The 15,172-nt window shown below is 35.9% G+C and overlaps 2 protein-coding genes across 2 annotated transcripts; both read left to right on the top strand.

The window, feature by feature from the left end:
- The first annotated feature begins 292 nt into the window (after nt 1-292).
- LOC112276364 (KRR1 small subunit processome component) lies at nt 293-4,508 on the top strand. The gene is made up of 12 exons (XM_024507611.3): nt 293-476; nt 678-904; nt 1,155-1,231; nt 1,465-1,575; nt 1,762-1,830; nt 1,998-2,093; nt 2,518-2,619; nt 2,761-2,843; nt 2,973-3,057; nt 3,254-3,397; nt 3,643-3,726; nt 4,018-4,508. The coding sequence occupies exons 2-12, from the start codon at nt 682-684 to the stop codon at nt 4,183-4,185; spliced, it is 1,242 nt and encodes a 413-aa protein (XP_024363379.1). The 5' UTR covers nt 293-476; nt 678-681; the 3' UTR covers nt 4,186-4,508.
- A 3,178-nt stretch (nt 4,509-7,686) lies between these two features.
- LOC112276317 (farnesyl pyrophosphate synthase) lies at nt 7,687-11,926 on the top strand. The gene is made up of 14 exons (XM_024507503.3): nt 7,687-7,786; nt 8,091-8,267; nt 8,588-8,612; nt 8,832-8,947; nt 9,110-9,196; nt 9,366-9,482; nt 9,723-9,811; nt 9,984-10,035; nt 10,398-10,496; nt 10,590-10,634; nt 10,936-11,025; nt 11,125-11,196; nt 11,356-11,436; nt 11,542-11,926. Exons 2-14 carry the CDS (start codon nt 8,106-8,108, stop codon nt 11,587-11,589), a joined length of 1,083 nt encoding a protein of 360 aa, XP_024363271.1. The 5' UTR covers nt 7,687-7,786; nt 8,091-8,105; the 3' UTR covers nt 11,590-11,926.
- Nucleotides 11,927-15,172: the final 3,246 nt, after the last annotated feature.

Raw genomic sequence — 15,172 nt, 5'->3', positions numbered from 1 at the left:
TAGCAGCCCTTTTTCCTCTGATTTATTAATCTAAGGCAGCAAACAATCTCCACACATTTCAAAGGAAAGAAAAAACCAAATCGAACCATATTAATTGAAGACATAAATGAACAGAATAAGTAAGAGATCAGAATTTTCGAAATCATTCGCAATTCGCATTTGACCGGGCCTCAATCTCTTAGTCGGTTCTCATCATGGCCTTGGAGGAGGCGGACTTCAGCGCCTAGGTAATCGCAGGGTATCATATCTCGTAATTTCCTGAGAGGTTTATGCGTCTGCTGTCTGAGGGAGAGTTAAACTTTGTAACTGTGTTTTTAGGGTTTGGAGGTTTCCAGAACAATGCAGTGCTGCGACTCAGGCTCTTCTTTCTTTGTAGTTCGCAGACCCCGCTAACTTCTTTTGAGCTTGCACAGTTCTTTACTTCTAGCCTCTAGTGGATTGGATTGGTATACTTATCAGGAGCAAGGATCAACTGAGTAAGTCACTTGACCTGGACTCGAATTGTATGCTCAGTTTGTAGTGGGGTGCCAACTGGAGTTTTCGGGTTTATCGATATCGAATAATGGAGGAATGTAGTTTATGAAATTCGCGCATTAGATTAGGTTTTGAGTTTGAGATTCAGGGTTTAGGGTTTATGGCTTAAGTATCCATGTTGTTGAATGAATTGTATATGTTAGGGGTATGGATTCCCTCGAGAGGGACGAGGATACGAAGGAGGTAGCTCCAGAGTTGGAGATTGAAGTAACCGGGAAGAAGCCAAAGCACAAAGGGAAGCATGATAAACCGAAGCCCTGGGATACGGATGATATTGAGCATTGGAAGCTCGAGAAATTTGACCCTTCGTTCAACGAGGGTGGTATGCTGGAGGAGAGCTCGTTCGCTACCTTATTTCCAGCGTATAGAGGTACATTCACCAAGCATTTGGGTGAATTGCGTCTAGGTTTACGTTTCAGGTCTTTGAACTCTTGCAAGGCGGTGCGCAACTAGCAGACAGTCTATCAATTGCTTTGAATGCACCTTGTCGCGGGTTTTCTATGGTTGGTGGGTTGAAGCCCTGTTAAGGTGATGTTAGGTTATCGGTCGCGACGGGACTCTCGTATTTGTTACTTTAGGAGTTAATAACAATGAATCGTGACTGGTACTTGAGGGTGCAGAAAAGTACTTGCGAGAAACATGGCCAGTGATCACGCAGGCGCTAAAGGAGCACGGAATCAAAGCCGTACTAGACTTGGTAAGATCTTGTACTTAATTTACATTTTCTTGATGAATTTCTGAGCGCTGTGTAATGGTTTCTCTGAATTTTATTATTTGAGGTTTATCTGACCATCTCATCGAATTGCTTCCGTAGTTACTCTGAGGTCTTATAAGAGATCATCTGATTTCATATTAATATTGATAAAATATGCAGTAGACTGTACCCCACTTTTAAAATTAGAAGTAACATGCGCTGGTGCCAACATGCAGGTGAAAGGATCTATGACTGTATCAACAACGAGGAAGACGCGAGACCCCTATATTATCATGAAGGCTCGTGATCTCATGAAGCTTTTGTCTAGGAGTGTCCCAGCACCTCAGGTTGGATATTTAGAGATTTCGTTTAGATGCATTTTTCTTACAGCATGGGATTGTAATTATCCTTGGGATATGTACAGCGTTCACTAATCAGTCATCAGACTTGTGTGTGTGTGTGTGTGTGAGAGAGAGAGAGAGAGAGAGATTCTGAACATCTCATTACTGTTTTCATAACTATTTTGATTGCAGGCACTCAAAATTTTGGAGGACGATATGCAATGTGACATTATTAAAATAGGCAATCTTATTCGTAATAAGGTGAGTCTGAACTGTAGGCAATCTTATTCATAAAATAAACGCCACATTAAATTTTAGTCTGCGTTTATATTGTTTTGTGCTTTGATACATTTGGTAGGCAAGTTTTGGTATGACAATCTACTATCTTTGTTAATATCCATTCTTTTATTCGTTGTTTGTATGTGTAGGAAAGGTTTGTAAAGAGGAGGCAACGGCTGTTGGGTCCCAATGGTGCTACATTGAAGGCTCTCGAACTTCTAACAGGCTGCTACGTCCTTGTTCAGGTGGGTTTCTTTATTTTACTTTGCGGAACTAGTTTAATATCATGGATATTAATGCGAAGCTGTAACCTTATGAAGTTATACTATTACTATTACTACTAGTGTATTGTTAGTATTATTATTATTATTGTTATTATTGTTATTCATAATTATTAATTTAATTTGATTATTAGGTTAACTATCGTCTCGAATTACTTTAATTTCAAATTAATAGTTCACAGGCTATGCTGGGGGGACAAATAGAGCTTTTAGCATCAGAGATCTCTCAGATGTATATTTCGTGGTTGAGTGATTCATGCCATACAATGTTAGATCTTTTGTGTGGAGTTCATTCCATCGAGTGTTACAAAAGGATCTGTACCTCAGAATTTTGAGTTGTATTATCGATTTCTATGAGAGATTAATTCGATGTTTTCCAATGTTTCAGGGTTCCACAGTCTCTGCAATGGGACCTTGGAAGGGCCTTAAGGCCGTACGTCGAGTTGTTGAAGACTGCATCAAAAATGTGCATCCCATATACCACATCAAGGTAATTGTGACTTCTTAGCCTCTAGTACAATAATTGGCATTTAACCGGCACTATCTGGTATTCCTTGTTCTTGACTTCTTGGATTTTATTTCATGTTTTCCTCTGTTTAACTTGGTTACCCTGGTTTTCTGGTAAGGACAGGCTTTGATGATTAAGCGAGAGCTTGCGAAGGACCCCGAGCTCAAGGATCAAAATTGGGATAGATTTTTACCAAAATTCAAGAAGTATTTTTCTATGCCCGTTTTCAACGTTGTCTTTTCAAAGTGCCAATATCCCTCCATTTTTCATTAAAGTACTTCGCACAAGTCTGTCTTGGAACTCTTGTAGACTGAACATTGTCGTGAATGTTACAGGAAGAATGTCAAAGCCAAGAAGGTCAGCAAGGATAAGGAAAAGAAGGACTATACACCTTTCCCACCTCCCCAACAACCCAGCAAGGTATACTTTCGATTTGCAATTTTTAATCACACTTGAAATTATGGTGATCAATGATATAATCCACATTTTTCAACTAGGTGTGACAGGCTGCTCCAAGTGTAGTCATTGTATGCGAGGTCTTATCTGCAGCGACTTTCTTGTTATGCTCTTGTGTGTTTTTTCTCTTGTGCTTAACCTACATTACTTCAAAATTCAGGTCGACTTGCAATTGGAGAGTGGAGAGTATTTTCTCAGTGCTGAAATGAAGGCAGCTAAAAAATGGGAAGCCAAAAAGGAGAAACAGAGTGAAAAGGCTGTCGAAAACAAGCGCAAGCGTGAGGCTGCATTTATAGCTCCTAAGGTTGTTGAACTACATCCTTATGAATTCCTGTTCTTTTGCGTTGAATAGACAACCATTTTTACGAAAAAACAGCAAAGTTATACAGGCAATTGTTGTTAGCTAGCGAAGGTTCAGTTGCGAGCAGGAGTTACATTCAGCATGTTGCAATCTGAGTTGCTTATCCCATGCATGGCTTGGAACTTTGACTTGATATACTCCACGCTGATCGGTCTTCTGATCATGAAACACTATTGTTTCTGGTTCAGGAAGAAAAGAGAACTGCAGAGAATTCCTCGAAGGCAGATCGATCTAGTCAGAATGATGTCGCCGCTATGGCCGCGTCACTCAAGGTTCGTCTTATTGGATTAACTTTCTGGACATTGACTTTACTTTCTATTTTCATGCGTATGATAACTAGGCGTGTGATGTGTACATTGCGTTGCTGATCATTTTATTCGGTAGATAATAACTGGTTGTTTTAGGTGCTTGATACTAAACCTAAATGGTTGAAGGCGAAAAAGAAAGGTTTAACTGGTTTACAAGGTTTTGGAATGACTTCGTCTCGGGTTTTGTCACCACATGTATGAAATGCAGAGTTTTGTTTATGCTCGTCTCTTATTTTGTGAGTTTCTGATTCGCAGAGCAAGATGAAAAACACCTCAGAAACTACAGGAAACCAAGCGAAAGGAATTGAAGCTTATTTGGCAACACCCTCATCATCGAAAAAGCAAAAGGTTGCAAACGGTGAGCAAAGTGGTGAGAAGAAGAAAAAGTCCAAGAAATCAGCTGAGATTAAATCTGAATTTTGAAGTAGATTAAATCTAGTATAGCAGAGATGGATGGGAGAAATTGGGAAAAAAAAATGTCTTTCAGACTGATGAGTGTAGTTTTGCTATTTAGTTTACTGGTTGAAATTGCAAGTTTCTGTCGCAACATTTGACGAAAATTGGCACAATGGGCTCATGTGCGTTTGCGCAACAGATCTATCTGCTTACCTGATCCGTTGGCTCTTTCTGATTACAAAACCTGCAAATGCTTGTAAAAGTGTTCCCACTGTTTTGAGGATATGATGTGGGCACCAATCCTATTGGATGTAACCTAATAGAAAATTGATTCGAGCTTTTCCGTTGAATTCCTCTTTGTCATTCCAGTCACTTCTAAGGCAGAAGTTCTTCAAGGCAACGCCCCTCATTATTTGAAATCCCCCTTCAACTGCTTTTTCTTTTTAGGCACGATCAGGGAATGTCTCCTTGCATAGGTTGAGAAAAGGGATAATTTCAAGCATCCAGAGTTTTTACAATGTCTTGTAGGGCAGACTTGGAGTTCACTTACCCACTGAATTATCAATCCTTAGGTGGATTATGTATGATTACTTTGTTGTGAAGGATGTTGGATTTCTATTAATGGTTTAATCATGTTGTATCTAATGATGCTATGAGCTGTCTGTAAGGAAATTTTAGCTTGTGTCATGTTTTTCTATTTTTGATATTAATTAATTTTGAATGATCTTATTAACATTGTATTGTATTTTTGCATTGTTAACATGCACATGTCATTTGGTAGTGACCAAATTTGATTTAATTATTTAAATGTGAAAGAAAGTTTCTCAACAAAAATAGGTTGTATTTAACTGAAGTTTCTTTGTAGTCCCTATTGTCAAAGAATTGTGAATAATTTGTTAAACAAAGTAGTTCAATTCCATTTATTTATTTATTTATTTATTGCTTAAAGACCATGCCAGTACAAAAACCCAATTGATTATTTTTCTTGACAATGTTTGACAACTGTTTAAAAAATTGTTAAACAAATCAAATGTTATAACTCTTGACAATGTTTGACAACTGTTTAAAAAATTGTTAAATAAATCAAATGTTATAACTCTTGACAATGTTTGCCAATGGCACAATCAACTATGTATTGATATTCCAAAATTTACATTTGTCCTCTATTTGTTTATTGCTATATATTGGTGCCAAATGAGCTTTGTCACATAAATTCTTAGTTTGCTTGCATGTCACACTAAATACTTTGCCAATAATATCATAATTTAGAAATATACTTCTTTGTATGAATACTTAGAAATTATTATGTAGTCATCTTCTTCTTTTTATTTATTTTGTTAAACTTTTATATTGCTAATGTTCTTGTGTTGTAAATTATTATTGACATTTTGGTGTTGTTTTTATGCCTTTCACCCTCATTAATGTCTAGCTTGTTGAAAAACTTGTAGCAATGGCATAGAGAAGAGAGTAAACTCCACCTTTTGTAGATTAAACACAATAATTTGCTAATTAATCTTGCAAAATATATTATCAATTCTTTTTGCTATTGCTACTTCTAATTAAGTGGATAAAATTCTAGCTCCTTTACTTAATCATAGAATGATTTTCATATTTAAAAATTATCATTATATTATATTATTTTTTCAATTAGACCTTTTAAGCAAAACATTTCCTACTATGAGAATTATTAGAAATCTTAGACTTTAATTTTAAATTTTAAATTTAATTAAAAATTATTTGTTTAAGTGTCAAGTATTAATTTAGCGGCCAAAATTTAATTAAATTTCTTTTATCAAATTAATATCGTTCTAATGGAAGTTTTATAAAAAGATTAAAAATAAGTTTTAAATTTTAAACATGTTAGATGATGTTATGTTTAAAATTAATCTAAAAAAACCAATTTATTCTTTAAGTAGAGGATCTAAACTAAGAATTGTATTCCATCAAAATAAAAGAGAATTATTAGACATAATCTAAATTTTAAAATTTATTTATTTTAACTAAATCTTAATCTTGATTATCTTTAAAGATAAGAAAAAATCATCTATCATATTATATACATCATTTATATGTTACATTCTATATTTATAAAATATACTATCTATTTTAAAAAGATAAAGATGTCAATTAAGGATTTTTTGCATCTTATTATTATGATATTTTTCTAATTATATGAAAGGGCCTTAGATGACATAGACACGTCTTTGACCATATCATGCCACATCTTATGTATCTAAGACTAATTTTAAATTTTTATTTTATCCTTTTAATTAGTAAAAAGTGCCCATGTAGAATAAAACTAATAAACTTTGTTCTTGTGTCTGTGTATATATATATATATATATATATAGTTAGAATGCTATATTAATTACTTTGCTAATATAAAAAACATTGCATCTTTTAGATTGATAATTCCTAGTCCACAACATAACTTGAACTTGCATTCAACATGTGATGCTACTTTTCTTGAGGATGCATATTACCTATATTTCTAAAACAAATTCTTACCATAAATCTAATCTTTAATATACTATATAAATACTTTGTTAATACAATACTATAATAATATAAGAAAGAGAGTGGTTTCTTTTGACAATAATAATATATTTTTTTACATTAAGACATATTAAATGTTAAGAAGTTAATTCTTATTAAACCTAATGTAGTAATATTTATCTAAATTCTTTGTGTCTATTAATTTTTTTTAAAAAATAATCTAAAATTTTATTGATGTTATTATTCTTTATCCAATTCCAACCAAGTTTATGTGCCTTGTGTGGTGTAATTTAAAAAATATATCAATATGCTACAAATTAGCCCAATTAATTTGTAATGTTTAAAAAACACAAAAACTGCATAGAATTTTAACTGTATGTTTAATATATTTTTCTTCTTCCTGTACAATAAAAGTAGAATCATTTACATATTTGCCAGTCAATTGTTGTTTTTCTTACAAAGAAGTTTTATATCCTTCATTTTGAATCATTTGAATGACAAAAATGTCTAATTTAATACTTCTCTCATAATAACAAAATAATGAGGTGATGATAGACATTATTGCTTCTTACCTTGCTTAATAAAAAGAACGTAAACTAAATCTCTTACTAATACTAATTCTTGCTTCTACATCCTTCAATAACATTATGACTATAACTAAAAACTTTGCATTAAAGTCTATCTTTTTCTAGAATTAACAACAATTTTTTTTTAAAAAAAAAATCTCTATATCACACCCAATTTTATTATTTATTTATTTTTTAATATTTTTTGTGTGACATATGAGTTCTTTCAGAATATTTTATTTAAAACTTCGTTTTAATTTTGACAAATAATAAAGAGTGAGGCAATCACCCGTCGATCTTCACGGGTCACGGGCACAACGCAGGAGAACCCGTCCGGTTCACATGCGCTAGATGAATGAAGAGAATATCATCCATAAATCAACGGCACATTTCGCTCATCCATCCAGGGGCCCTTCGTCTTCTTCGCCCTCTTCCGGCACTGCTTTGCTTCTTCATAAGCACTTGCTGCATTTCAGGAATCCGTCTCCGCCCCTGTCTGTTTGTTTGTTTGTCTCTGCGCCTTTGCAATCTCACCATTCCGGGCTGTCCCCTTCGTATTCTATCAGGTGCTAGATCTTCTCTCTGTGTTTTATTTTTTGAGTTTCGTTTTCCGCGTTTTTTTTTGTGGTCTGTGTCAGTGTTTTCGGTTGTAATGCCTGTGCTGTGCGGATGTTAAAACGAGTGCTGGAGGTTTAGAGGCGGAGGTGGTGCGTGATACCCGGGATATTGAGTCCATCCGCAGATTGAACCAACTGTGGCTCGCATTATTTTGTATTTCCTTAACATTGCTGCGATCAATGGGATCTATTGAGATCGGCCGAGGTGCTCCGGAGGTTTGAACAAGGGAGTGTGTTTGGCGGGACCGCGCAGGTAAGGAGAGCGGAAATGGATTCCGTTGCCGCTGTTCCCTCTGCGTTGGTGGAGAAGAAGAGCAATGCGGCAGGCCGGGAAAAGTTTATGGACGTTTACCAGCAGCTGAAGAAGGAGATTCTGTCTGATTCCGAGCTTGTCACATACACGGAGGAGTCTCGTGCTTGGGTTGAAGAGGTCACTTGGCTTCCTAACCTGTCTTTCGGTGATCTCCATCTATAGTGTCTTCACGATTTTTGATATGCTACGGCTGTATTTTGGTATAAACGTCTAGTAGCACGCATTGTGTTGCAGATATGTTATTGAGGTCTTTATTGGATTCTGCAACCCACACTTATTGCGTCTCGTAATAAAATTCTTATAATTTTATTCTCCTTCATTCTGAGGTTCTGACGACCTGCATTTGGCTCTTAGCACAAACTAAGTCAATTGATTCGCTGACTTACGGTATATCATTTGTTTTGTGTGTTTTGTTATTTTTTTCTTATTTTGTGCAGATGCTGGACTATACTGTGCCTGGAGGTGTGACCTCTTCTCTCCCATCACGTTTAGAGGCCCTCCGATCTATTTGAATCGAAAGCACACCTAATTACTGTTTGTTTTTATTTTTTTATTTTTGGTTTTTTGTTGGTCTGTTTTATATGAAGCTGTTCCAGCAAGGAAAATAATCTGTGGAGGCGGCAGACGGTTTGCAAATGTTAGCATTTGAATTTCAACTCTGATACATTGGATCTTTTGCAGGAAAATTGAACAGAGGTTTGTCAGTCGTCCACAGCTTGGAACTTTTGAAGAAAGATACACCACTTTCTGAGCAAGATACATTCAATGCGTGTGCCCTTGGTTGGTGCATTGAGTGGGTATGACGTTTCCAACTTAAAGGAAATGGTGCAATTTTGTTGATTATATTCACTACACGATTTCAGCATATAACCTTACATTTTTGTATCGCGAATATTCAATTTCTTTGGAGACCAGTCTCTCAGTTTTATTTATTTATTTATTTTTGGTACCTGTAACAGCTGCAAGGCTACTTCCTAGTCATGGATGACATTATGGACAATTCAGTCACTCGTCGAGGACAACCTTGCTGGTACCGCGTTCCAAAGGTGATCTACTTTTGAAGCTGAGGGTTTTAGATTCATGATGGAAAATGATGCGGCAATTTGATCCCTTTTCTAGTGCAAAGTCCTCGTGAATATTACACCCATAGAGTCAATTCGCGGTTTGCTACATATGTTGGCGTGTTACGCAGTTAATCGACGTCTTGCTGTGCAGGTTGGCCTCATTGCTATCAACGATGGAATAATCTTGAGAACGCATATCTCTCGTGTTCTGAAGAGACATTTCCGGCAGTCCCCAATCTATGTGGAACTTGTCGACTTATTCAATGATGTAAGTTTGTTCCTCCAATGATGATTCTCGCTCATGGGAGTTCTATATTTGCAATTCAGTATCAGTATCGTAGTGTGTGCTAAACTGTGTACTAGTTCTGCTTTAGTGCTGCGTGTAGTTTGATCTGTTCTCTGCCTCCTGCCATTCCTGTTGGTCTAGATATCTTATTTAGATTAGCTCTCTTCGGGATCATATCCAGGGTTAGAGTTTCTGAAATGTACCGGAGGTTGAGAGACGCAGGTCGAGTATCAGACAGCCTCTGGACAGATGTTGGACCTGATCACCACTCCAGCAGGAGAAGTTGATTTGTCGAAATATGTATTACCCACGTACGTATCTTATTTTTGACTGGATGTTGAACCACTAGTATTACGTGTTTTTGTTATACATTTATTTGTATAATAATTTGTTACAGTTTAGCTTTTTCCTTGATGCCTTAAGATGACGTCATTGTTCAGTGAATATACGTGTTGACAAGACATTGCACTTTGTGGATTGCAGTTATCTGCGAATCGTAAAATACAAAACTGCATATTATTCATTTTATCTTCCTGTAAGGTTCCTTCGCTCCAAGTGTTGGTTTTTTGAATACTTGACAACTAGTCATGTGTTTAAAGATGTTTTCTGTGGATTATCTGGCAATATATGCAATCAGGAAATCAACTTATCTTATTTTGCTGATCGGAGGTTCAAAATAAAGCATGTGGTAGTCTGGAACATACTATCATGGTCCTTGGGTAGTCCATCTGTAATAGACAGATACCGTTTGAAACTGAATTTCCCTGTCAAAGTTTGTTACGTGTAGCCTGTAGCTTGATTGCATGATCCCTATACTGTTTTTACGTGTGAGATTTTCTTGTCCCTCCTGCCCAAATCACTTTGAGGTTGACTTGGCTGAATTCTGATGTGTTGCAGGTGGCATGTGCCTTGCTTTTAGCTGGGGAGACGAGCGTGGCCAAGTTTGAGGCAGCTAAGGAAGTCCTTGTACAGATGGGCACATACTTCCAAGTCCAGGTATGATTTCGATATTGGATAGCTCCTGAAATGTCGAATTTTTGTAGATCTATCTTCAAATACTCTGAAACTTTGAAATGGCTTGTGTTGTAGGACGACTATCTTGACTGTTACGGCGCGCCAGAAGTGATTGGAAAGGTACGTGATTGCCTCGAATTTAACCATCCTTAATATGGATGAAACAAAGGACTGTTCGTGTAACGTATCTCTAAACCCCTGCTTTCATAATACATTGTCGAAATCTGAACTCGACCTAGTCATTTGGTTATCTTATTTATAAATGATCTCTTCGATTTATCCCACTCAGCATTAGTTGTCATTGAAATCAATTTGAGTTCCTTGCGCCCTCAATGCCATCTTCAGTAGAGAAGCTAGTAGTGAATCTTGTTCCTGAGTTGGTTGTCTAAATATACAGTTAAAATGTTGTGCATGGTTACAGATCGGAACTGACATTGAAGACACTAAATGTTCCTGGCTGATAGTTCAAGCCTTAAAGCGTGCCAATGAATCCCAGAAACAGTTATTGAAGGTGAGCTCCTCTCTTGAATGGGTTTTCAAATTCATATATTTTGTAAGTAAACTATATTTATTTGTGTGTTCTTAAGTATTCTATCGTTTCATGTTTCAGGAAAAATATGGAAAGAAGGACCCAGCGTGCGTAGTTGAAGTAAAGCGCGTTTACAATGAACTTGAACTCCAGGTGAGTGGAATGATTTTCAAGTTCACTAATGCCACATTCGAATTCTTGAATCCTAATGATACTGTGCTCTTGGAGGAGCCTCTACGGGTGCTTTTTTATTCAGTTTCTGATTTGTCCTTTACCTGTGAATTGCTGATTGATAGTATTGTGTGTTTTCAGAAAGTGTTCGAGGACTATGAACGCGACAGCTACGTAAAGCTTATTGCTGACATCGAAAAGTTAGATGATCAAGCCTTGCAAGTGAGTAACCTTACTCTGCATGCATCTCACTACCTCTTTTCAGCTCACTGTTGACTCCCTTTTTCTTTTGATCTGGCTAGTACTGACTTGTTGAGTTTGACCCAGGTGGTTTTGAAATCATTTTTGGCCAAAATCTACAAGCGCGAAAAGTAGGGTACGTAATCCTATTTGGAAGATGGCAACTATCCTCGTTAAGATCTTTACTCGAGGCTTTTCCACTTGGAAAGATGTGACGCGAGCAGCTTGCTGGAGATGTTTCGGTCTTGCTGCGATCCTTGCGCTGCAATACCCGACTTTCACTAGTGTGTGCTATGATAGCCTTGTATTCACACCTTTAGATCTGCATGATCAAGGAAACGATTCCTGCTAGTCTATGGTGATAACCAAAGATTATTTTCGTTAGTATTTTGCGATATATCGCCTTATTTTTTGTTTCCTGCCAGAATGGCTCCAAGTTAAAAAGATTCCTCTCCAGAGATATATTGCAGAATATCTAATTGCATTATGGTTAGCTTTTGGAAGCTGTTTTTTATGTCAGAATTTGTACTTGGAAAAACAGCATTTACTCAGCATAACTCTTCTGATAAATCGATCGAAATGTCATTGCATCCCTAAATGGCTTATTGATGTCTGTTTTTTTCAAGCTGTTTGGCTGACGAAGGATACTTTTTTAGTGATATTTTGCAAGAGCTGTGATGCTGTCGATGTGAAGTGTGGCCTTTCTCAACAAAAGTGGACTCATCTAATTGTATAAAAACTTAATTTGTAATATATGTGTAATAAATAACAATATGTTACCTTATACAAGCTTTATGATATGAACTTAATTAATAATGCTGATACTCCTATGGAATGTCTTCTGGTAGGTTTTTGCGAGCACAAAAATTAAGACAAGCCAACATATTTCATGAATAAGTATGAATAGGAATCAGACTGTAGAGGAAGCTTGAAAAGTCATGGACATTCTCAACTGGCTCCCTTCATTACTCCTTTGAAATCCTTCCACTTATGAAAAAATGCATTCTCAACTCATTGTCCCAAATGTGAGCATCCAGATGTTAAAGCCACCAACATTTGTGAGCACAATGATTATACTTCTCTTTTTCCTTTTCCTTCTTCTTCTTCATTATTTCATTCCTATTCTTTTTCACCTTCCTCTTTGATAAATTTGTTTACTTTTGTTTTTAATAACATCTACTACTGTTTGAGGGACCCTTGATCCTACACACGTTCTCACCAGGTACAGACAACACCACATAGATCAACATTTCTAAACAGTTGCCAAAGCCCTTCAGCACTTACCCAAGTACAGGATTAATTTGGTTTCAGGCATAACCATGGATTGTAGAACGATATTCCACATCTTAGTCACATCTATGATTCTGATAATAACAAAAAACTTGGCAAACACCCACTTCTCATGCACAAAATTTGCACAGCATGTGATTAGAATTATTGCATACTTTTCAATCCACTCGATTTAATTTTATTATCATTATTATTCTTTTAAGATTTTGGTGAGGCCATAGTTTTTGTGTGGCTGGTCTTGATCTGTTGCTCTTCTGCACAGCCTGGGACACTATCATCAAGCACTCTGGGCCAACATTAAGGCTGTCAAGTTTCCTTTTCCACCAGTTTCCCTGGAAGTACAAGCTGCTGAAAGAGTTGCTGATTTCACTAAATTTTATTTTTATGCTGCTTGGTCTCATGCCTTTCCTGCTATGCTTCAAGACCCCCTTTGGAGCAGTGAATGTTAATTCAATAAATCAGATTCAATTTTCATGCAACATTACAATTAATATATAGAAGAAAACAACTATTGCACTCATATATGTTTTTTTTCTTTTTTCTTTATTAACATTTCTTACTAAAACATTAATTTTGTGATATTTAGGGTCCACTTAATTTTAAACCATTATTCTTTTAAGAGATAGATCTTATTTTCTACTAGAACTACAAGATTATAGCTTATTATCTGAATACTTAAGCTAAAAAAGTAAGCAATATAATTTTAAAGTCAAAGTCTAGACTTTGAAGAAGATAAAACGTATTGTGTAGATTATGATTACTAATTATGATAGAGTGTGGTAGTATAAAGCATACAAATATATTATTAGATTCTTGCAAAAACATGAGAATTATATTTTTAAGTTCAATTGTATATAACCCATTTATAAGTTTATTTAATATTCAAATCAGTTTCAAGATCTATAGAATTCTCTAGTGTCTTATCTTTCTCTTCATGTTGTTATCTAACTTAAAGAAACTTTTCAACCAAATAATCATCAAGTTCTGTAAGACTACAGATAGCCACATTATTAAGCTAGATATATAGATATGTATATAATAATAATAATAACATTTTTTTCTTACCACCAATTGCATAGGGCTTTGCATTCTAAAAAGCCAAAAAGTAAAAAAATAATAATCAAACTCTACGATAAAAAAGATGTTGTTGTTGTGTGTAAGTGTGTTTTTTTTTTTTTTTTTTTTTTTTTGTTAATGTTAGAAAAGAAAAAAAATTAATAACCAATGTCATCCAATAAAAAAGTAGTAATTAAATAACCAATTGAAGTCCTTGGCAGAGAAATACGTGATTCTATTTTGAAAACAAATAAAATATAAAAATATAAAATTGGAAAAAAGACTGAAAACAACCTTGTACAGTTCCATGTACCTCCATGCAACAATCTCTATAAATTCATGCTCTATCTTCCTCCTTCTTCCATAACACAATAGATTCCATGTGGACACTAAGTTATATTTGCTTTCTATTGCCCTAAAATAATAACCCACCTGACAACGCTCCTTTGTTTTGATGCCACCCATTGAAACGCTCTAAAAATGATTGAAGAGAGTTTTGACCTTCACGTTGGATTGGCCTCCACTTGGAAGCACTGTGTCGTAATTGACATCTAGACAAAAGGACACACATACACATATCTATATATCTATGTATATTTTGGCCCTCCTCGAGGCGTGTGCCGCTGTCAAGTCCCCACCATATTGTTGTGTTTCACAGTTTGCTCTCTACTCGATTTTAACCTCGTATTGTATTGTATAGTAGCACTGTTTTGAAGAAGAGAAAAGTGAGAGAGAGACAAAAAAGAATCCTGTCACTGGAGTGTGGTTGCAGGAACAGCCTGACGATCCAATCTGTACACAGTACAACTGAATTGAAAGGACGTCTGATTTTGTTACTACCAATTGGACCCTTCAGCAAAGATGCTGACACGCAAGCGCGACTCTCCTTTTGTTACAGAGAGGAAAATGAAATAAAATAAAGCAAAAATGATAGGAAAAAAACGAAAAGAAAGAAAAGAAATATCATTTATCGTGTTGCCTCTGCTGCTGCTGCAGTGCGATTCACAGTCTCACTGGGTTGGGCCAGGCAGCAAAGGAGGACTGTGTAACAAGTAGTGATTTATGTGGAGAAAACAAAAACTGCTCTTATAGTGTTCCGTAACACCTACACTGGCACTGATCACGAAGGCTGTTGGACTAGGGGATAAGACTGACATCCGAAGCTTATCCTCACAACCCTGCCTTTCCTTTGAAAAATTGGCGATTGTTTTTAGAGAACCTTTACAAAACTGATAACTGGCGTTTTTTTTTTTTTTTTTTTTTTTTTTTTTCCCACTTCTGCAATAAACATTACACAAAAAGTGGTTTCAATGACAGTTTCAGTGAAGTCACCGTGCCTAGCAGTGATGGGAGAACGGTTCAGTAATCAGTC

This window comes from Physcomitrium patens, chromosome 24 (assembly GCF_059467195.1).
Source record: "Physcomitrium patens ecotype Gransden chromosome 24, ASM5946719v1, whole genome shotgun sequence".
Taxonomy (NCBI): Eukaryota; Viridiplantae; Streptophyta; class Bryopsida; order Funariales; family Funariaceae; genus Physcomitrium; species Physcomitrium patens.
This window is presented reverse-complemented; position numbering and strand designations above follow the sequence as displayed.